The sequence below is a fragment of the Oncorhynchus nerka genome, linkage group LG11 (assembly GCF_034236695.1).
Source record: "Oncorhynchus nerka isolate Pitt River linkage group LG11, Oner_Uvic_2.0, whole genome shotgun sequence".
NCBI lineage: Eukaryota > Metazoa > Chordata > Actinopteri > Salmoniformes > Salmonidae > Oncorhynchus > Oncorhynchus nerka.
In genome coordinates, this window is record NC_088406.1 from 51,212,267 (window position 1) to 51,232,345 (window position 20,079).

The window sequence follows — 20,079 nt, forward strand, 5'->3', positions numbered from 1 at the left end:
TTGCGTACTATTGTTTGTACAGATCAACATGGTACCTTCAGGCATTTGGAAATTGCTCCCAAGGATGAACTAGACTTGTGGAGGTCTACAATTTTTTTCTGAGGTCTTGGCTGATTTATTTAGATTTTCCCATGATGTCAAGCAAAGATGCACTGAGTTTGAAGGTAGGCCTTGAAATACATCCACAGGTACACCTCCAATTGACTCGGATGATGTCAGAAGCTTCTAAAGCCATGACATCATTTTCTGGAATTTTCCAAGCTGTTAATCGGCACAGTCAACTTAGTGTATGTAAACTTCTGACCCACTGGAATTGTGATATGGTAAATTATAAGTGAAATAATCTGTCTATTAAAACATGTTGGAAGAATTACTCGTGTCATGCACAAGTAGACGTCCTAACTGACTTGCCAAAACTATAGTTTGTTAACAAGAAATTTGTGGAGTGGTTGAAAAACGAGTCTTAACAACTCCAACATAAGTGTATGTAAACTTCTGACTTCAACTGTATATATTTTTCATTACATTGTTTGCAAGCTGATATGTGACACGTAATTAATGCCAAAATAACATGCAAACAGGCAACATAATATTTTGTTTTTTTACAAGAAATGATTTAATTTATATTATTTTTTGTGTGGTAAAAACAGAGCCCCACCTGCCCTGAGTGATGGGTAGTCACTTGCACCTGAGCTCAATTTCGAGTCTCATAGCAAAGGGTCTGAAATCTTATGTAAATAAGCTATTTCTGTTTTTGTTTTTTATATACACATTGCTAACATTTCAAAAAATAAATAATTGATTTTGTCATTATGGGGTATTGTGTGTAGATTGATGAGGGAAATAAATATTGACCTTTTAGAATAAGGCTGTAACGTAAAAAAAATGTGTGGGAAAAGTGGAGGGGTCTGAATACTTTCCGAATGCACTGTAGATGTGAAGCAATACGTCTTGCCTGGACACAGCCCTTAGCAGTGGTATATTTCCCATATACCCCCCCCCCCCCTTGCCTATTTGCTTAAATATACCACAGCTGTCAGCCAATCAGCATTCAGCTCATCTGGAATACTTACCCACCACATCGCCTGGCCCTAGCAAATCCTGATCCTCAGTAGACAGGCTGAAAAGTGTTTGCTGAAAAAAAAAGAAGGCTGTAGGCCTATTTAGTACAATCTGATAACATCAGATTGTCAACAAAATAATGTGAATGTTCAATCTTGAATTAAGCAATAACATTTATCTACCAGTAGCCTAATAAAAAGGTATTGAACAGGCAGTGCTGAGTGCTATAATGAATCTTCGAATGGGAGATTGACGAGGTTAGGGGCGTGTGTGACGCGTGTAGCTGTGGCAGACACTCGTCCACGGAGAATAGAAGAGAGAGAGAGCGTGCAGGGGAGGGAGGAGGAACTAAAAGAAAAAAGTTCAAACTAAAAATGGCTTCCTTGTCTTTGGAGTCTGCAGAACAATCCGAGAATAGCACGGAGGAGTCTACCCAAGAGGCCGCTCTGGTAAAAGAGGAGACGGATCCGGATGAAGTTTCAGAACAATTGCTCAAAACTTTCCAGAACTCGGCGCTCAGCTTTTCGACAGATCAAGTAGCATGTCTGTGCGAAGCCCTTCTACAGGCGGGCAATGTGGATCGCCTGTGGAGATTCCTATCAACCATCCCTCCTTCGGCGGAGCTGCTACGTGGCAACGAGACGCTGCTCAAGGCCCAGGCACTGGTCGCTTTCCACCGGGAAGAATTCAAGGAGCTGTACGCAATATTGGAAAGCCACGACTTCCACCCCAGCAACCATGGGTTCCTGCAGGACCTCTACTTGCAGGCGCGCTACAAGGAGGCGGAGAGGTCCCGAGGTCGTAGCCTGGGCGCCGTGGACAAGTATCGGCTTCGGAAGAAGTTTCCCCTGCCGAAAACAATCTGGGATGGAGAGGAGACTGTGTATTGTTTCAAAGAGAAGTCTCGCAATGCACTGAAAGAGTGTTACAAAGGCAACAGGTATCCCACTCCAGACGAGAAGAAAAACTTGGCCAAAGTGACTGGACTCTCCCTCACGCAAGTTAGCAATTGGTTCAAGAACCGACGGCAGAGAGACCGAACCCCGTCCGGTACCAACAGCAAAAGGTAGGCTATGCATTCGTTTTATACATCTTGTAACCACGTACCCCATGAAACACTTTATTTGAAATAACGTTTCATACACGATTGCATGTCAAAGATCAATGTCAAAATGGTTCCTCTTAAAATCAAATCAAACGTTTGTATGTAGTGTCATTTGCATAGTTGTTTATTGTTAGAGGCAGGCAGACTATGGGAGTTAATATAGCCTATACTGCTGTACACCGCACACACACGCTGTTCTAATATTTAATTTAATTTGACACAAATAAACAATGTTAACCGAGATTATCCTGCTCATATGAGTAGGAGTGAGCGCTAGAAAGTAGGCTAACGTGGTAACCAATTCTTACCTAAATGGATCTGTCAGCGGCAATGTTATTTTAGTGTTCCAAACATGTTCTATGTAATGCAGACTTTTCTAAATAATGGGCTCGACTGTGCGGTTGATCTCAACTACGGTTAATGTTCAGCATATTTTCAATCAAATTCCATCAATCCCTGCAGTAACTACATCAATCTGCGCATGAACTCTTTGACAGTGATAACACCACACATGTCTTAGAGAGCACGATTGGGAGCAAGAGCATGTTGCTTTGTTGTGAAATGTGAGATCCGGGCGCCCATTGTGGCTCAAGTTTCCTGAAATCCTGCACGGCAAAGTCTCCCGACGGACCTCGGCGCGCTGCGGATGCTCTGCACCGCTGGGGGAGCGGGAGCGAACATAGAGGAAATGGTGTTGATGCTGGGAAACAAAAGGAGGAAATATATCTAAAACCTTTAAAATGTCTTCAGCTCTCCTGTGCACATTTTAAACCCCAAAAACGTTGTTTTATTTTACTGCAGGACTACAGGCTACAGTACACTCGCTTTGGCCAGGGAAGTTGGCAGCTTAAATGCAACACAGCTACACAGGAAATTGGGTTTTCAATGTGTCAGTTGTTGATGTACTTTATTCCCATGTGTAGAGAGGAAGGTGTGTGTGTGTGGCGAGATAAAAACATTTTAAAAAGAAGAATGCCGATCATCCCCCATGCAGTCCTGTCTCTATCTTCTTCTATGGGCAGTGGGCGGCTGGGGGACTGTGTTAACCATACTGCTTTAGTGCACCAGGATAGTTGAGGACATACACATCACATACTGTGTAAACCATAGGATCAAAGGAGATTCACAGACTGTTATTGACCTTATGTTGTGTGTTGTAACATTCAAATCCCTTTCTCCTCTTTTTCCATTCCATCTATCATGCAATCCTTGCCTACTCCCCCATCTTCCATATGCTGTCTCTGTTCATTGTCTCACTCACCCCACGGTTCACTCACCCTATCTTTCTCCTCTGCTCCTCCCCTGTGTTTTGTCAGTGAGTCCGATGGTAACCACAGCACAGACGATGAGGGTGATGACATCTCAGACAAACCAGAGGACATTGTGGGCTCCACAGCCTCCATCTCCCTCTCTGGCACCCCCTGCAGCACTGGAGGCCAGCTCTTCCTCAACGGGGCAGGTGGGTTCCTCACCGCCTCCCACCCCTTACTCATCAACGGGGGCTCCCTGATCTCCGGGGCAGGGGGTGGCGTCATCATCAACGGGCTGACCCTGAGCGATGGTCACACGGTTACCCTCAGCCCCATATCGGCTAACTCACCTCTGCTCTTCAATGGAGCGCAGGTCATATCCAAGAGCAGTGAGGATATGGGTCTTGAGGGCCAGGGGGTTATGGCCATGGAGGCCCAGCCCAGCTCTGCCATCTCCCTCCCTCTGACAGAGGATCTTAAGACGGACAATGTAAGCCTGACGAACCCCTCAACCATCCCCACCCTGGACTTCATCAATGTCCCAGAGGGGATGGTTTTCAAAGCCGAGGACATCCAGACAGTCTCTCCTTCCTCCTTGTCTTCCCCCTCAACATTCTCCCCCACCTCCCTTTCCTCCCTGGTTCTGACTCAAAATGGCTGCCTCTCCGACACCCTCACCCTTCCGGTCTCTATATCCTCTCCGGGCGTGGTCATCTCCAGCCCTGTAGTGGGCCTCCCCAGCCAGCAGGGGGAGTATGTGGTGTTTGCCACGGCTGGTTCTCAGCTCACCCCCTCCAGCTCCATCTGCCAGGTGGTGTCCTCCTACAGCTACTCCACCCCACAGGTATTCTCCCTGCCTCAGGTGGTGCCCTCCATCCAGGGTGTCCCTGTATCCCAACTGGTCCAACACACACCTGGAGGCCAGGTGTCCCAGTGTCCCCAGTTAATCCCTGTGTCCCCCCTCACCTCCTCTCTCCCCCAGGGCACCCTCTCCCAGTTCCAGGCCCACCAGACTCTGAACATCGCCCCCGCCTCGCCCAACCCCTCCCCCAGCATCATACTAGTTCCTCTACGTTGGGAGAGGGAACCACCATCCTCTCCCTTTCCCAGCTCCCCAACGGACAGCTCCCCCAGGGACTCACACTCCAGCTGGGTGAACAGACCTCTGCTTCCATCCCCACTCTGACCCAGATCCAGTCCCCACTAGGCCATCACCAGATCATCTCTCAGTCCAAAGAGACAATCCCAGGCCAGTTGGTTCCCCTCTCCCTGCCCCAGCTGGTGCCTGTCTCCTCCACGGGACAACTCTCCTTCCCTCAGGTGGGCCCGTCCACCCCTTCTCTATCTGGATCTGGTGGAGCCTTCCAGATCCTAACCTCGGCCCCTGGAGGTGGGATGACTCAGGGGCCCTTCAGGATAAACCAGCTGGGACCCCTCCAGACTGTAGGCCCCCCGACCAGCAGGGCTCCTGGTGTCCAGCTCCTCAACTCTGGGGTCATTCAGCTCCCCTCCGCCTCGCCAGGTAATTTAAGACTTGGACACACGGGTGACTGACTGACGATTGGTACTGTCGGCATTCAACTTTTTGTTGTTCACATCATACCGATCAACCGCTGATCAGATCGTTAAAATAATCCAGGCCACAAGGTGGCAGTAGCTTTAAGCTTTGTTTGGCTTTTGCTTGATAGCTAATGTTAGCTAACTATCAAGGTTTGCTAATTTTATTGCTAGCTAGCTAGAATTTGTAGAAAGCCCATGTGGCCATCTGGCTAGTAACAACTAGATAACTTAAGTAGCTAGCAACATTATAGGTCATTAAATCAACATGGATTTGTTTTTGAATGAAGTAGCGGACTGTTAGCTGCCAACAATCAGTGCAGTAGCTAGCTAGCTTTGGGCTAACTGGCAAATGGTTATCCTAACTGTTTAGCTAATGTTAGCTAGCAATGGAACTGGCACTGGCAGTATGGGATAGTGGAAAGTGAATTATTCATCATCTTGCTAGATGGCTAGTTCACAAACTCTAGGTGGCATTCTGGCTTCTCCTTAGTTGTCAGCCATTTGCTTCACCTACGAATACTTTGTGAACTACAATCCCGGGCACTGTGTTTTAAGGTTTAGAAATGTCATTAATCATCGCTTGCAATATGGCTTTTTGAAATATATGACCCTTGTATTTCATCAGCGAGAAAGAGTCCTTCAAATCAAAAAGATACAGTACATTTACTATAGCAGTTTTGTACAGAGCCATGCAGCTGTGTAATGGAACTGAGAGTCATGATAAAGTGCTAGCTAGCTTGGTAAAGCAGCTAGTGTTATGTGCATTGTGCTGCACTTTACCACCCAATGTGTTTCATATGAAGTGTTGTGTGACTGCCTGGCTCAGTTAGCAAGCTAACGTGGGATTGATGTCACCAGGAAAAGGTGCCCTTTTTTCCTTGTCTTCTGTTGATCCTCCTTTTTCGGAGCAGGTGGGAGCTGCATCCCAATTTGGCGACTGGAGTGTGGGTGTGTTAAGGAAAGTAGTGGGTGTGTGAAGTGCTCTGCTATAGGTTAGACGGTTTTTTGATTGAGTGGTGTTTTTATTTTATTTTTTTACTTCCGTTCCTTACCCCACAACTACCGTAGATTGAGCTACGCTATCGCGAGAGTTTGGACTTCTGTTTTGAAGCTAGAGGATGAATCTGAGTAGTATTTCACTGGCAGTTCTACATTAATTGTATATTTTCAATTCTACCTGAATTCTACCTACTGGTGATGGGTGTACCTCATGCGTTGTATGCGCATGCTTACTGTGACTGTCAACCTGATACTAGGGAGCTACTTCCCACGCCATTGCCGGACAGTAATGCTTGTCAAGCGGGAGCAAAGGGCACTGCGTCCCGGTGTTGTTGCTGTTTATGCCCTCCCCATTACCTAGGTCCCTGGACCTCGAAGCCAGTTCCACTGCATGTTTTCATTGCTCCCCTCTAATCAGGGACTGATTTTTAGACCTGGGACATCAGGTGTGTGCAATTAATTATCAGGTAGAAAAGAAAACTATCAGGCTCCAGATCTCATAGGGTAAGAGTTGAATACCCCTGATCTGGACTGTATGTGCATGTTTCAAGGTGACATCTAGATGGTTATCAATATTAGTTATACCATGTGTAGGTTACTATCCTAATTAAAATAAGATCATGGGAGGGGAAAAAAGTAGCCACTTTAGCTACTGCTGGTGACACGACCGTGGTATCATGGGCAGGTCTCAGGTTGGCTGGCATGTCCATACAACACCGGTGCACTGGTCTCTGGCTTATCGACTCGTCGTGCAGCCCAATCAGCCACGCGAAATGGTCTTTAGTGGCAACAAATCTGCCCAATTAGCCGATTCTCTTACCATACACCCACTCTTTTTCGACACATCCACTCGTCCATACTCCGGTTGCCATGTTGAACTGCAGCTACCCAGAGTTGTCTTTTTGGCTTCCCTACAGGGGGTTCGTGCTCTCTGATTGTCTCAGATTCAAGTCGTGAAGAACGTCAAGTTCGTCGGTACGCAACAAGAGGTGTCTTTTTGTTCTAGCAAGAGAATGGCCTCCTACTGTGCTATTGGCAGTCAGTCTTCTCTGGGTGTCTGACATTACTGAGTCATTTGTTTTTTAGGGAAAATATAGCTATGTCATTGTTGGTTGATGAAATGCTAACATATTTCCCACTACTACTTCCCTACTAATTCCTCTACTTACACCTCTCCTCTGTCCTGTAGGGAATCTCCTCTATGGTGGAAGCCCCATCCTGAGTTACCAGAACGGCAAGCTGATCCTAACTATCCCAGCTGGCATCCAGTTCGGCAGCCTGCCCATGAAATCCGTCCCTGAGGCTTCTAACCACCACATCAACGGAGTAGGCCCTGGACTCACCCTCAACCCTGTCATCCAACCTACACCTACCCTCCTCCCAGTCTCCACCTCCGTCCCAACGTCCAACACCCTCCAGACGTCCCCCCTCTGCTTCATCAACTCCTCTCCGCTCTACTGCACTCCTGAGATGGGTGTCCCCACCAACCAGCCCATCTCCACCACCTCCCCACACACCCTGGACCTTTCTGCCACCCACACTCCTCCCAATGCCCTCACCCCAGAGAGCATGCTCTCCCTCAGCCCCATGTGCAGCGGAGTGACCCCCACCACTCAGCTCTCCCACACCACCTGGAGCCCTGTCCCCCTCTCCACCTCTGCCAGCCTAACTATGTTTGACGTCCGTGGGAAGGGAGATCTGCCCGAGGACCCGCCTCTGCTGGACCTACCTGGAGGCGAGGCCCTGCTACTAGGCAGCACCTCTCCAGAACAGGATGTGGACAGGGGTTCGCCGTTGGGGGACCCAGTGGAGATGGATGGAGACCCCAAGATCCTCACCCAGCTACAATCAGTCCCTGTGGATGATGGGTTGGGGCTGTAATCCAGTCCCCCAGCCCACACCACCACAAACTGTTACAGAACAATCTGGAAGGTTTTGTTTGTCTGACCTCAGTGCTCCCCTGGCTAGGTTTGCATTGAGGAGTGGACAGGCTCGTAAGAGAAAGGTGCTTTGACTAAATAAATCCTCTGCCGATGATCCTTTGGATAAACCGTCATGGGATAGGCTGATTGTATGCAACGCGGAATGACCTGGAGGATGGCCTTTCATACAGGCTAGCCTATTCCCTGATTTGTGTTACTCAACTGTCCACTGCTTAGTCGCCACAATTTAAGCACTCATCTGCCTTCCATAAGCCCAGAGCCCTTCCTGTGTCCAGTCAGAGCACAACGTTTATTTGTAAGGACATTGCTACTTTCGTGCACAGACGTCCGTTTCAGCCAAGACTATTTGGACTACAAGGGAATGAATGCCTTGGGTTTTGTATGTGGTGTTGGTTGAGCAGTATGCCACGGCCAGGCTCTGTCTTAAGTCTCTAAACACAGTCAAATGCAGACATTGACGAGCGTTCAGTCCTGTTGAGTTGGTGGTTCTGCATAGCTGCTCTCTCTAGTGCTGGTGTAGTTTTGAGTGCTGCCGAGTATTGCACGGTTTGGCCTCGGTGAAGGCTACAGAGAGTGGACTGACAGTGGCACCAGAGACCCCGGACTTCTAGCATTGCGATGGACTGTGTACCCCTCTCTGTCAAAACTGGTCAGCAGTGTCACCGCATCAAGGGCGCCAGCTCATCATTTAACGACATTTTGGTATAAATGCCAAGCACTATCGCATCTGAGGTATGTAGGAGGAAATGGGAGTCCCCTGAGATTTCTTTGTTCGTTTGTTTTTTTACTCTATGCAATCAATGCATGTTCCTCGTGTAAATTTGACCATGTGACACAGATATGACATGTATTACAAGCAGTATGTAAGCAAGTCTAATTGGGATAGACCAAGCTTTTATTAAAGACAGCCTTTTTATACACTATGAAATCTCATGTGCGTGCACTACAAAACGCCTGATCACATTGTTGGATATTTCCAGTTGAATGCGCCACAATCGTACACTACATTGTATATTGCGTCTATGAATGACACAAAATAATAATATTGTGTTCTTATATTAGTTGTATGGGTTTGATCTAGACCTAGTAAGTGCCTTATTATCCAGTTGCTGAGGTTGGCGGGCCAGTTTTCTTGCCTTTTTATCTTCAAAGTGAAGAATGTGTTCTACTCTTCACAAAATGTAAGCACCATTGACACAAGCTACTTCCCACATTGATGTTGAATGTGAGTTTTGTGATAACCCTTTTGAACTCCAGAGAAACGTAATCTAGTACTCCGTTGCGCGGCAGTTGCTCGTTTAGCGTGACTTAACGCCTACCATGACATAATAACCATTGAGATCTCGCTGTACGTTTTGCACATTTTCGTCCTTGTCATGTTTTACGTCTTTTGGCGATGGCCAAATTCTATTCTGAAAACCTGCTGCCTTTTCTCTGTTCTTGACTAATTGCGCTCACTGTTCTGAAAGGGGACGGGATAGGTCATAATCAGCTGGTTAAGTTTCAGGCAGCCTCTGTTTATACTGATATCAGCAACAGTGAGTCATGAAGCCCTGAGAGCAGGCGACAGGACTCCTAGAATGGAATGCTATCCAGCGAGACGTGGTGCAGATGTTCTCGCCATAAACTTTAAAATACTCACCATCTCTCCATAACCACAGCACAAATAGCAATTAGTTCTCTGGCCAACGGTACAACAACACTACTCTTCAGTGTCACTCCCAACTGTATGTTTTTGTTTCTTGTGTATTTAAAGCATGTATCAATCATTTTCAAGTAGTAGCTTTGAATGAAAAAACGAGCCGTCCATGTGGAAATTGGACAAAGGAAAAAGCATCAATGGACCTTCCCAGGGGCTGGCTGGTTGTACAGTCTCAGAATAATGTGTACAGTCGTGGCCAAAAGTTGAGAGAATGACACATTAATTTTCACCAGGTTTGCTGCTTCAGTGTCTTTTAGATATTTTTGTCAGATGTTACTGTGGAATACTGAAGTATAATTACAAGCATTTCATCAGTGTCAAAGGCTTTTATTGACAATTAGATGCAGTTGATACAAAGAGTCAATATTTGCAGTGTTGACTGTTCTTTTTCAAGACCTCTGCAATCTGCACACATGAATGGTCTCAGAATGCTTTACTGTTGGCATGACACAGGACTGATGGTAGCGCTCACCTTGTCTTCTCCGGACAAGCTTTTTTCCAGATGCACCAAACAATCGGAAAGGGGATTCATCAGAAAAAATGACTTTACCCCAGTCCTCAGCAGTCTAATTCCTGTACCTTTTGCAGAATATCAGTCTGTCCCTGATGTTTTTCCTGGAGAGAAGTGGCTTCTTTGCTGCCCTTCTTGACACCAGGCCATCCTCCAAGTCTTCGCCTCATTGTGCATGCAAATGCACTCACACCTGCCTGCTGCCATTTTTGAGCAAGCTCTGTACTGGTGGTGCCCCGATCCTGCAGCTGAATCAACTTTAGGAGACGGTCCTGGGGCTTGCTGGACTTTCTTTGGTGCTCTGAAGCCTTCTTCACAACAATTGAACCACTCTCCTTGAAGTTCTTGATGATCCGATAAATGGTTGATTTAGGTGCAATCTTACTGGCAGCATTATCCTTGTCTGTGAAGCCCTTTTTGTGCAAAGCAATGATGACGCCACATGTTTCCTTGCAGGTAACAATGATTGACAGAGGAAGAACAATGATTCCAAGCACCACCCTCCATTTGAAGCTTACAGTCTGTTATTCAAACTCAATCAGCATGACAGAGTGATCTCCAGCCTTGTCAACACTCACACCTGTGTTAATGAGAGAATGGTCATTTTGTGGCAGGGCTGAAATGCAGTGGAAATGTTATTTTGGGGGATTCAGTTAATTTGCATGGCAAATAGGGACTTTGCAATTAATTGCAATTCATCTGATCACTCTTCATAACATTCTGGAGTATATGCAAATTTCCATCATACAAACTGAGTCAGCAGACTTAATGTGTCATTCTCAACTTTTGGCCACTACTGTAGATAATGATGACATCACCACTTCTCAAATGATATTATACACGTACAATCTGAATAGGATGTTAATACCTGTAGCATTCATGTGCCAAAGGAATGTTGCAAGTTTTTTTGGTGTTTGGACTTTTTTTGTTGGTTCGGAGCGGTTTTTGTATACGATACTGTGCATGAGTTGGACACTAAAGGAGTGTGTGTTTGTGTGTGTTTTGTTTATCCATGAGCCCAACCCTTGTCTACATGTAGTGGTTTTTCTCTTTTAGTGTGTGGTGCTCCAAAGGCTGTTTGTGCACAATCTCCTACACGCACAGACACGTGTGCGCACACACACAACCTTCAGCTGAGTTATCCAAAGATATGATTTTTTTTTTTAATGTACTTTTTAATAGCGTGTAAAGGGACTATTAGATATTTTTAAACGTCTGTTTTGTCCTCTTTTGAGAGGTTGGTTTTGTACTTAAAGTTATTTTATTTTTTATATACAGTTTTATTGTGATTCTAATAAACTACATTTAGAATACATTTGTTTTGGGTGAATTTTGTAAATGTGAACGCTTCTCTATTTAAATCTCCATGTGAGATTCGTAGGGGTCAAGGGATCAAACTATTGAGTGCTTACACTACCAAATCACATTTTAGAAGTGCTTTTGCAATTTGGTTTGTAAATTAGATTTAAATACTCTTGTTAGAAAGCATGATTGTGTTCAATCTGGATGAATGGGTACACAACTGAGTACAATCCGGTGTGTGACTGTTTTTGTAACCCCCATACTCTCAGGTTACCTGTGAGTTCAACATTGCCAGGGCGGGACCGGGTATGGATAAGGATATATATATACACACACACACGTTCACACAGACTTATTCACCCAACAGCAGCTCTCTCTAAAACATTTCCCTTCACTGAGAGAGTTGTGAAAGGTCACAGAGGTAAGCTAACTAACCTTTTGACCTCTTGGTGTGCATGGGCTCCATCTCCATGGCGATGGTCTTCTCGGTAGAACAGGTGGCGTGTATGTGCGAGGTCCTTCTGCAGAGCGGACGCATGGAGCGCTTGACTGACTTCCTCCACACTCTTCCCCCCTCTACCTCCTCTTGCCCGGGGGGTCTGGAGAGCATCCTGAAGGCGCGGGCTGCCGTGGCCTTCCATCTGGGGCGCTTCTCGGACCTCTACGCCCTCCTGGAGAGCTTCCATTTCTCCAATCGCAGCCACCCCCTGCTGCAGCAGCTCTGGCTGAGGGCACACTACCTGGAGGCCGAGTGCCAGAGAGGGCGCCCCCTTGGGGCTGTGGGGAAGTACCGCATACGCCGTAAGTTTCCCCTGCCAAGAACCATCTGGGATGGAGAGGAGACCAGCTACTGCTTCAAGGTACAGTGAATGAAATCTGCTAGGTTTGTTTGAGCAGATATTAATACTATATTTAATCATTATACTGCCTCAGCATTTTTGCTTCTTGTAAAACGAAATGTCCCTGGGACCTGGTCCATAATTAAGCTGTCTGTAATGCATTAGGTGTTTGTATCTTGAGTTTAGCCCTTGTGGTGTCAAGATGGGGTATGTCAAGACAAAAGGGACTTTCTACCTGGATATTAAGCCTAAAGTGTGTTACACTCAGTCTGCTTCAAATGCACTAAACACCTGTCTTCACAGTACCGGTCAAAGCAGTATGATGGCTGTAACGTCCCTCATATCAGTGCAGATGAAGGGAAGGAGATGAGGAGCAGAGGCCTCTTACTGCTACCATGAACTTTAAATCATTAACCTACTTGTTTCATAAATCCGAGGTTAACGTTCCTCTTTACAGGAGAAATCCCGGAGTGTGCTGTGGGAGTGGTATTACTGTAAACCCTACCCTTCACCACGTGAGAAACGAGCGCTTGCGGCCGCCACCGGTCTCACCGCCACCCAGGTGAGCAACTGGTTCAAGAACAGACGGCAACGAGACCGAGCAGCTCACGGTACTACCGGGTGAGTCTTCACTTTCTCCTTCTAATTCATTTCATGAGAAATAGTTCTAAAGGGGTTTCTAAATGTTCATCCCTCCTTTAGTTTCTATTGAGGACTGCATGATTTCTCATTTAGCTAACAGCTTTGCAGTGGACGACCACTGCCCTCTTCTGGCACAACCAGGGAACTGACGTGCTCTCTCTCTCCTCTTAGGGAACAGAAAGGTTGTGGACCACCTCTTGGCTCCAACAGAACCCCAGGAGCAGCATACCCAAAGGCCTACCCCTTCTCTGACAATGGACGTTCACCTCCAGGCAGCCCCAGTCCTCTCTTCTCCTGCCCCCAACCCCTCACAGCCCCCACTACTGAGCCATATGGGTGGGGGACAACTCTGAATCTCTTCACTACCTGAGCCATCATGCATAGTAGGCTCACTTCATAGGCACGATTCACTTGTCCTGACAGAAATGTATGTAAGACCATTCAATCTTTTGAGTAGCGTAGTTTCATGATACCCTGTACCGAAAACTGTAGGTTGTGTTAAATCAAAGTCAAAAGCAAAAACATTTTTTAAATAGTTTAATTGAAAACACAAATCTGTCATCAGACCTAATCATTGACAAGCACTTGAAGCATTTGGGAATAAACAATATGGTTTAAAAAAAAAACGTGCTCCCATATCATGCTTCCTGAACACAACCCAGGTTGCAGCTGAGAGAAACCACGGCCAAATGTTAGTACAGCCAGGACAAGCACACAGCCTCTCCCACTGTATGTCCCATAGGGACGGGTGTGAGATGATTCCTATTCACTGAGCTTAAACAACATCATCCAGTGTGCACGCAAGCTGCCTGCCTCCCGCAGAGGCAATCTGGCCTATTTAGATTCGGACTGACGCTTTTGATTCTGCTGTGTTCTTATCCAGCTTATTTTCGCCCAGCACCTTCTCTGATTGAAGTCGGCACTCTGGTAAGATGTGAGACAGATGACATGCTAAACCAAGCCTGGGCCGGAAACCTCTTGGGGAGAGGTAAATGCATACAGAAGATATCCAGTGATGGGACAACCATTTCAATGTCATTCATTGCATTGTTATGTTCAAGTTTATCGGTCACTGCCATGCTCTGTGAATACAACCGTCAATGTCAGCTCAACGAGCTTATGGCATGAAATCAAGTCTAGTCTGATATTCACTGAGTGTTGGAAAATCACAACAGAGGACCATATAGCATAAAAGAAAAGATTAGGTTAGCGTTACCTTAAGACTTTACAACAACAAAAAACGACGCGATGAGAATATTCAAATCCACAAAGGCCTCTTCCAGTTATTTTTCATGAACATGTACCATCAAGGTTTTTCTGTGATACAAGCTGCCTACATCCAGCAGGGTCACTTTATGGTAGTTCTGCTCTCAGATCAATGTGTCTATGAGTGTTGGTTTCAGTGGATAGAACCTGTCCAGTGACAGAGGAACATTATCTCTCCTAGTCTTTTGCAACGTCAGGGCAAAACTGCCCCAAACCCCTGTCTGTATTTCCTACACTGTGGTTAAAAGGTGTCCCATGTAATCTGTTGGTTCTCGGGTTATGGGACCAGTCCAATGGTGGGTCCAGGTGTGGTTAAAAGCCCAGGTACTCAGCCAGGAACACAGCCAGAATCTTGGTCAGGTTTTCCACTGTGGGTCGGTGCATGTTCTCCTCCGTGTCATCCAGCGTGTGCCAGAACGGGGGGAAGGGGGTGGCAATGACATGAAGCACAGGAACACCTGAGTTGGTGTGAAAGAAAGAAGAATTGCAGGATTTAAATGATTTCTTAAGACAAAATCCCATCAGCCGAGGCGACGAAGTGTTGTGATAGTACAGTCGTGGCCAAAAGTTGACACATTTATTTCCACAATGTTTGCTTCATTGTCTTTAGATATTTTGTCAGATGTTACTATGGAATACTGAAGTATGACCCTTTTTCCAAGACTTCTGCAATCTGCCCTGGCATGCTGTTAATTAACCTCTGGGCCACATCCTGACTGTTGGCAGCCCATTCTTGCATAATCAATGCTTGACGGTTGTCAGAATTTGTGGGTTTTTGTTTGTCCACCCGCCTCTTGAGGATTGACCACAAGTTCTCAATGGGATTAAGGTCTGGGGAGTTCTGGCCAAAATATCAATGTTTTGTTCCCCGAGCCAATTGGTTATCACTTTTGCCTTATGGCAAGGTGCTCCATTCATGCTGGAAAAGGCATTGTTCGTCACCAAACTGTCCCTGGATGGTTGGGAGAAGTTGCTCTCAGAGGATGTGTTGGTACCATTCTTTATTCATGGCTGTGTTCTTAGGCAAAATTATGAGTGAGCCCACCTCCTTGGCTGAGAAGCAACCCCACACATGAATGGTCTCAGGACGCTTTACTGTTGGCAGGGCAAGCTTTGTTGGCAAGCTTTTTTCCAGATGCCCCAAACAAAGGGAAAGGGGATTCATCAGAAAAATACTTTTTCTTGGGCGACCTGAAGCCTTCTTCACAACAATTGAACCACTCTTCTTGATGATCCGATAAATTGTTGATTTAGGTGCAATCTTACTGGCAGCAATATCCTTGCCTGTGAAGCCCTTTTTGTGCAAAGCAATGATGATGGTACGTGTTTCCTAGCAGGTAACCATGGTTGAGAGGAAGAACAATGAATCCTAGCACCGCTATCCTTTTGAAGCTTCCAGTTTGTTATTTGAACTCAATCAGCATGACTGTGATCTCCAGCCTTATCCTCGTCAACACTCCCTCCTGTGTTAACGAGGGAATCACTGACATGATGTCAGCTGGTCCTTTTGTGGCAGGGCTGAAATGCAGTGGAAATGTTCTTTTGGGGGATTCAGTTCATTTGCATGGCAAAGAGGGACTTTGCAATTAATCTGATCACTCTATACAAAATTCTAGAGTATATGCAAATTGACCATCATACAAACTGAGGCAGCAGACTTTGAAAAGTAATATTTTTGTTTCATTCTCAAAACGTTTGGCCACGACTGTATGTCAGTTTGTCTGTATATGAGCACACCCTCCCACCTTTATGTAGGAAGGGGATGTGGTCGTCCTGCACAGGGCCCAGGTACACGTCCTTCCTGAAGTAGGTCTGCTCAGAGGGGTGAGAGGTCAACAGACCCTGCCTGTGCAGCCTCTTCTCTGAGAGGGATGGATGGAGGAGAGTTAAAGCACAGAGTGAAGAAAGACAACGTCAATAAGGGAACTGGCCCTCCCTGGGGTGTGTATGTTACCTGCAGCGATGAGACGGTCAAACCAGCGGGCAGTGTTGTCAAAGTGATTTACAATCAAAGGGTCTGGACCACCAAGCAGGTCCAGTAGAACAAAGAGATCCTAAAATGGACAGAGGTGAGAGTGAGTGGATGCCATATTTTAATGTGCACACAAAGGTGTCTTACCACAGCCTGCAGCAGGTTGGTGTGTGTGGAGCCTAGTGGGTGGGGTGTGTGTGCCATGCGCTCTGCCAGGTGCCTTGATCCATAGAGAGAGTCTGTTGCTGTCCACTCCTCAAACGACTCCTCTCCGTCAAAAAACACTAGCTGGAGGGTTACAGCAGATGCCTACAGCACAGAGACAGAGGGTGGAGGTAGGGTTTAATTGCATTAGATTGAGACAGTGGTGAGAATGTTCTGCTCTGTGCCAAGTAAACACCAAGGCAATGTCATTTCATCACATCTCAATTCCCAACAACGTCACTCTTGCAGTTTATTTTCTTTTGTGTGAGGCTGCAGTGATGTCGCAGTTCGGTTGTGTGTGGTTGCGTGTATTTCTGACTACCAAAGTTAGTCTCTGGGGGGGGACACTGCTAAACAGAGGATGAAGTCTGCTGCTAAAAACAGGGCTGCTCTCTGCAAGGCTACAGTCAGCACTTTTATATTCTACACTGCAGAGAGAGAGAGAGAGAGAGAGGAGGGGATAGAGAGTAGGGAGAGAAACCCAACTACTCAGCATCTCACCTCACTCTGTCTCCCTCACCAGTTCTATGTTCTTTCCATTGCAGTATTTTATTCTGTTTATCTGAGTAAACTGCCTGCTGGCCTTAATGGTTCTCATGTTATGTAAAAAAAAAAAAATATATATATATATTCTAAGCGGGGAAATCAGATGTGTGGTTGTGACCACAATGCCCGATAACACATTGTGCTCCTGCATTTTGTTTGCTGCCATCTTGGGACAGGTCTGCTTGAACATTTGACTGTTTATCTCAAAATCTCTTATACTGACTAAACTGATAAATAGATCTAAAATGCAGTCCCGGGAAATAAACTGATGGACATGGTACCTGCTGATTGAGAGCTTTGAGCTGGGCGTCCAAGGCAGAAGCCAGCTCCAGGATCATGGCACAGGGCACCGCTGAGTCGCTGGCCCCCAGGAACACCCTCTCCGGGACGCGGGGGTCCGGGGGTAGGACCTTGGAGTCATAGTGGCAGGTCAGCAGCAGCCTGCGAGGGGCCCCAGGGTCAAGGGTCGCAACGATGTTGGAGAAAGTGACCTGACCCCGAGGCGTTGGCGACAGGAAAGAGTCGAGTTCTACTGTCCAGCCAGCGGAGAGCGAGGACAAGGTGGAGGAGATGTGCTGATATAAAGAAATGAGAAAAGGGTGTGAACTCAAGGCATTTAGTTTGATCTTTAACTAGAAATGATATACTCTTTCCTACATGAAAGTGTTGTGAGAAACCATATAAATGCATCATCATTATTATTATTATTATTGTCACCTAGTCGACCGGACCCACTCACTTGGCGTACGGTCTGGCTTCCCAGGGTTCCTGGGAGTCTCTCAATGAGGATGGGCCTAAGGTGAGTCTCCCACAGGCGTGATCCGTCTACCTGGGACACCAGCCGTCGCACCTGGGATGGAGAAGACTTACTGGCCTTATGGGATAACTGGAGCAGAGGAATGAGTGGGTGGGTGGTAGAGAGAGAGCAAGAGATGAACTCATGGAATAGAACACACAATAACAAACCTCGAATCACTGAAACCCACACCATTCTGTGTGCCAACTGTACTTTAACAACAATCACTACCGCAACTGTAAATAGTACAGTAATTGATTGAGTTTAGTTCCTTACCCGGTCTTTTGCCAAATCTACGACGGGGATTCTGTTGTTGCGGTTGCTGCTTGTTTCGTTGGACAAATATAAGCCCAACACCATAGCAAGAGTCAGCACACCCAAGAGACAGAAGACCAGTACCCGAGCACGGGGCATCCGAACCGAGTTGCAACCAGGGAGAGCACCGTTATTCGCCTGCAAAGGCTTGTACCGTCGACTAGTTCTCGACATAACAAAGCTTTCTAAAACACGGTTAGAACGAAAAAGACCCGTATCTCTATAACTGAAACTCACCGCAGCTGCTCGGTCCCTGTTGGCCCGATCTACAGCTACGTGTCAGTCCCCGAACTGAACTTACAGTGAAACCACCTATTATGTGGTTAGATAGAGTCCGCAATTCAGCTTAGCGTCTTATTTTGAAGTTTTCGCAGTATTGCACCAGACGTTGCACATTTATTTTATAATAGTATTGTTATAGCTTGTATTTGCAACGCCCTACCTCGACTCCTAAATAATAGTATCTAGGCTACCCTAAGCCCCCCTTGGCATTTATACAAATTATACTCTACTCTTTCATGGTAACATGTACTTCTACATGCCAAACCCATCTTTCAATGAGGCCTGTTATGATCTATCCTCGGTATCCGATCAGTCTAGTGTCATCCTTAGGTTTGCTTCATTGGAGTTGAACATTTATCGATATCATGAATCTATCGATGGTTAGGCTACTCTTCCTTATCTAAAATCCGTTGTCCTCAAATGTCTTACACCTGATTTCGGCTTTTATTTTCAATAGGTAGATACAGCAACTAACGTGGTTTGTAACTTCTGTAGCTTCTCACCCAACTGAAGTAATCGAATCCACTGATAACGCAACACAACTTGCTTTTTTTGGTGCCTGATTTCCGGGTTTTCGTTGACAGTGACGAGGCAAGGGCTTATTTTAAAGGCGCAGTCCCCGTCTGACAGCTCTCTTACTAAGCATCGATAGGTATTTAACGCATCAGCTAGCTAACTACTGAACATAAATATTTGTGAAGGTATCTGTGACCAACAGATGCATATCTGTATTCCAAGTCATGTGAAATCCATAGATTAGGGCCTAATGCATTTATTTCAATTGACTGATTTCCTCATATGAACTTTAACTCAGTAAAATCGTTGAAATTGTTGCATGTTGCGTTTATAGTTTTGTTCATATGTTAGAGCAATCTGAAGGTCGATGACCATTGGTTAATGCATGCAGTGTCTGAGCCAGAGGAACGTGCCCGTTACGTTGTTGCCGCTTCTATCCAATGACATTATTGTTCCATTTGGTTCCATTCAGGGTTTCATTTGAGGATTCAGTAGATGCATTGTATGCCTCAGGTCACATGCACAAGTACAAACAAAACCTGTTCATGTCATCAAATAGTTAAATTGACTCTGTCAATCACCACATTCTCATCAGCAGACTCAACAGCCTTGGTTTCTCAAATGATTGCCTCGCCTGGTTCACCAACTACTTCTCCGACAGAGTTCAGTGTGTCAAATCTGAGGGCCTGTTGTTCAGGCCTCTGGCAGTCTCTATGGGGATGCCACAGGGTTCAATTCTTGGGCCGACTCTCTTCTCTGTATACATCAATGATGCCGCCCTTGCTGCTGGTGAGTCTCTGATCCACCTCTACGCAGACGACACCATTCTGTATACTTCTGTCCCTTCTTTGGACACTGTGTTAACAACCCTCCAGACGAGCTTCAATGCCATACAACTATCCTTCCGTGGCCTCCAACTGCTCTTAAATACAAGTCAAACTAAATGCATGCTCTTCAACCGATCGCTGCCTGCACCTGCCTGCCTGTCCAGCATCACTACTCTGACTTAGAATATGTGGACAACTACAAATACCTAGGTGTCTGGTTAGACTGTAAACTCTCCTTCCAGACTCACATAAAACATCTCCAATCCAAAGTTAAATCTAGATTGCCGAAGCCGATCCTCGACTTCGGCGATGTCATTTACAAAATAGCCTCCAACACCCTACTCAACAAATTGGATGCAGTCTATCACAGTGCCATCTGTTTTGTCACCAAAGCCCCATATACTACCCACCACTGTGACCTGTACGCTCTCGTTGGCTGG

General features: G+C 46.1%; 2 protein-coding genes and 1 pseudogene across 3 annotated transcripts; 2 read left to right on the forward strand and 1 right to left on the reverse strand.

Annotated features, from left to right (window-relative positions):
- Positions 1–1,372: 1,372 nt before the first annotated feature.
- LOC115137094 (homeobox protein SIX5-like) lies at positions 1,373–11,445 on the forward strand. The gene is given in 4 exon segments (XM_029673141.2): positions 1,373–2,128; positions 3,484–4,439; positions 4,442–4,939; positions 7,166–11,445. Coding segments are annotated over 4 exon segments (2,838 nt in total). The 5' UTR covers positions 1,373–1,436; the 3' UTR covers positions 7,858–11,445.
- Positions 11,446–11,804: 359 nt separating this feature from the next.
- LOC115137096 (homeobox protein six1a-like) lies at positions 11,805–13,447 on the forward strand (annotated as a pseudogene).
- qpctla (glutaminyl-peptide cyclotransferase-like a) lies at positions 13,438–18,885 on the reverse strand. Of its 2 annotated transcripts, none has more exons than XM_029673143.2 (7): positions 17,976–18,885; positions 17,643–17,753; positions 17,185–17,478; positions 16,301–16,462; positions 16,136–16,235; positions 15,927–16,043; positions 13,438–14,639 (listed from the first exon to the last, which is right to left on the reverse strand). In XM_029673143.2, the coding sequence occupies exons 1-7, from the start codon at positions 18,186–18,188 to the stop codon at positions 14,494–14,496; spliced, it is 1,143 nt and encodes a 380-aa protein (XP_029529003.1). In that variant the 5' UTR covers positions 18,189–18,885; the 3' UTR covers positions 13,438–14,493. The 2 variants fall into 2 exon arrangements, with proteins under 2 accessions (XP_029529003.1, XP_029529002.1); XM_029673142.2 differs by having other exon boundaries at positions 17,643–17,789; positions 17,976–18,884.
- Between the last annotated feature and the right edge of the window lie 1,194 nt (positions 18,886–20,079).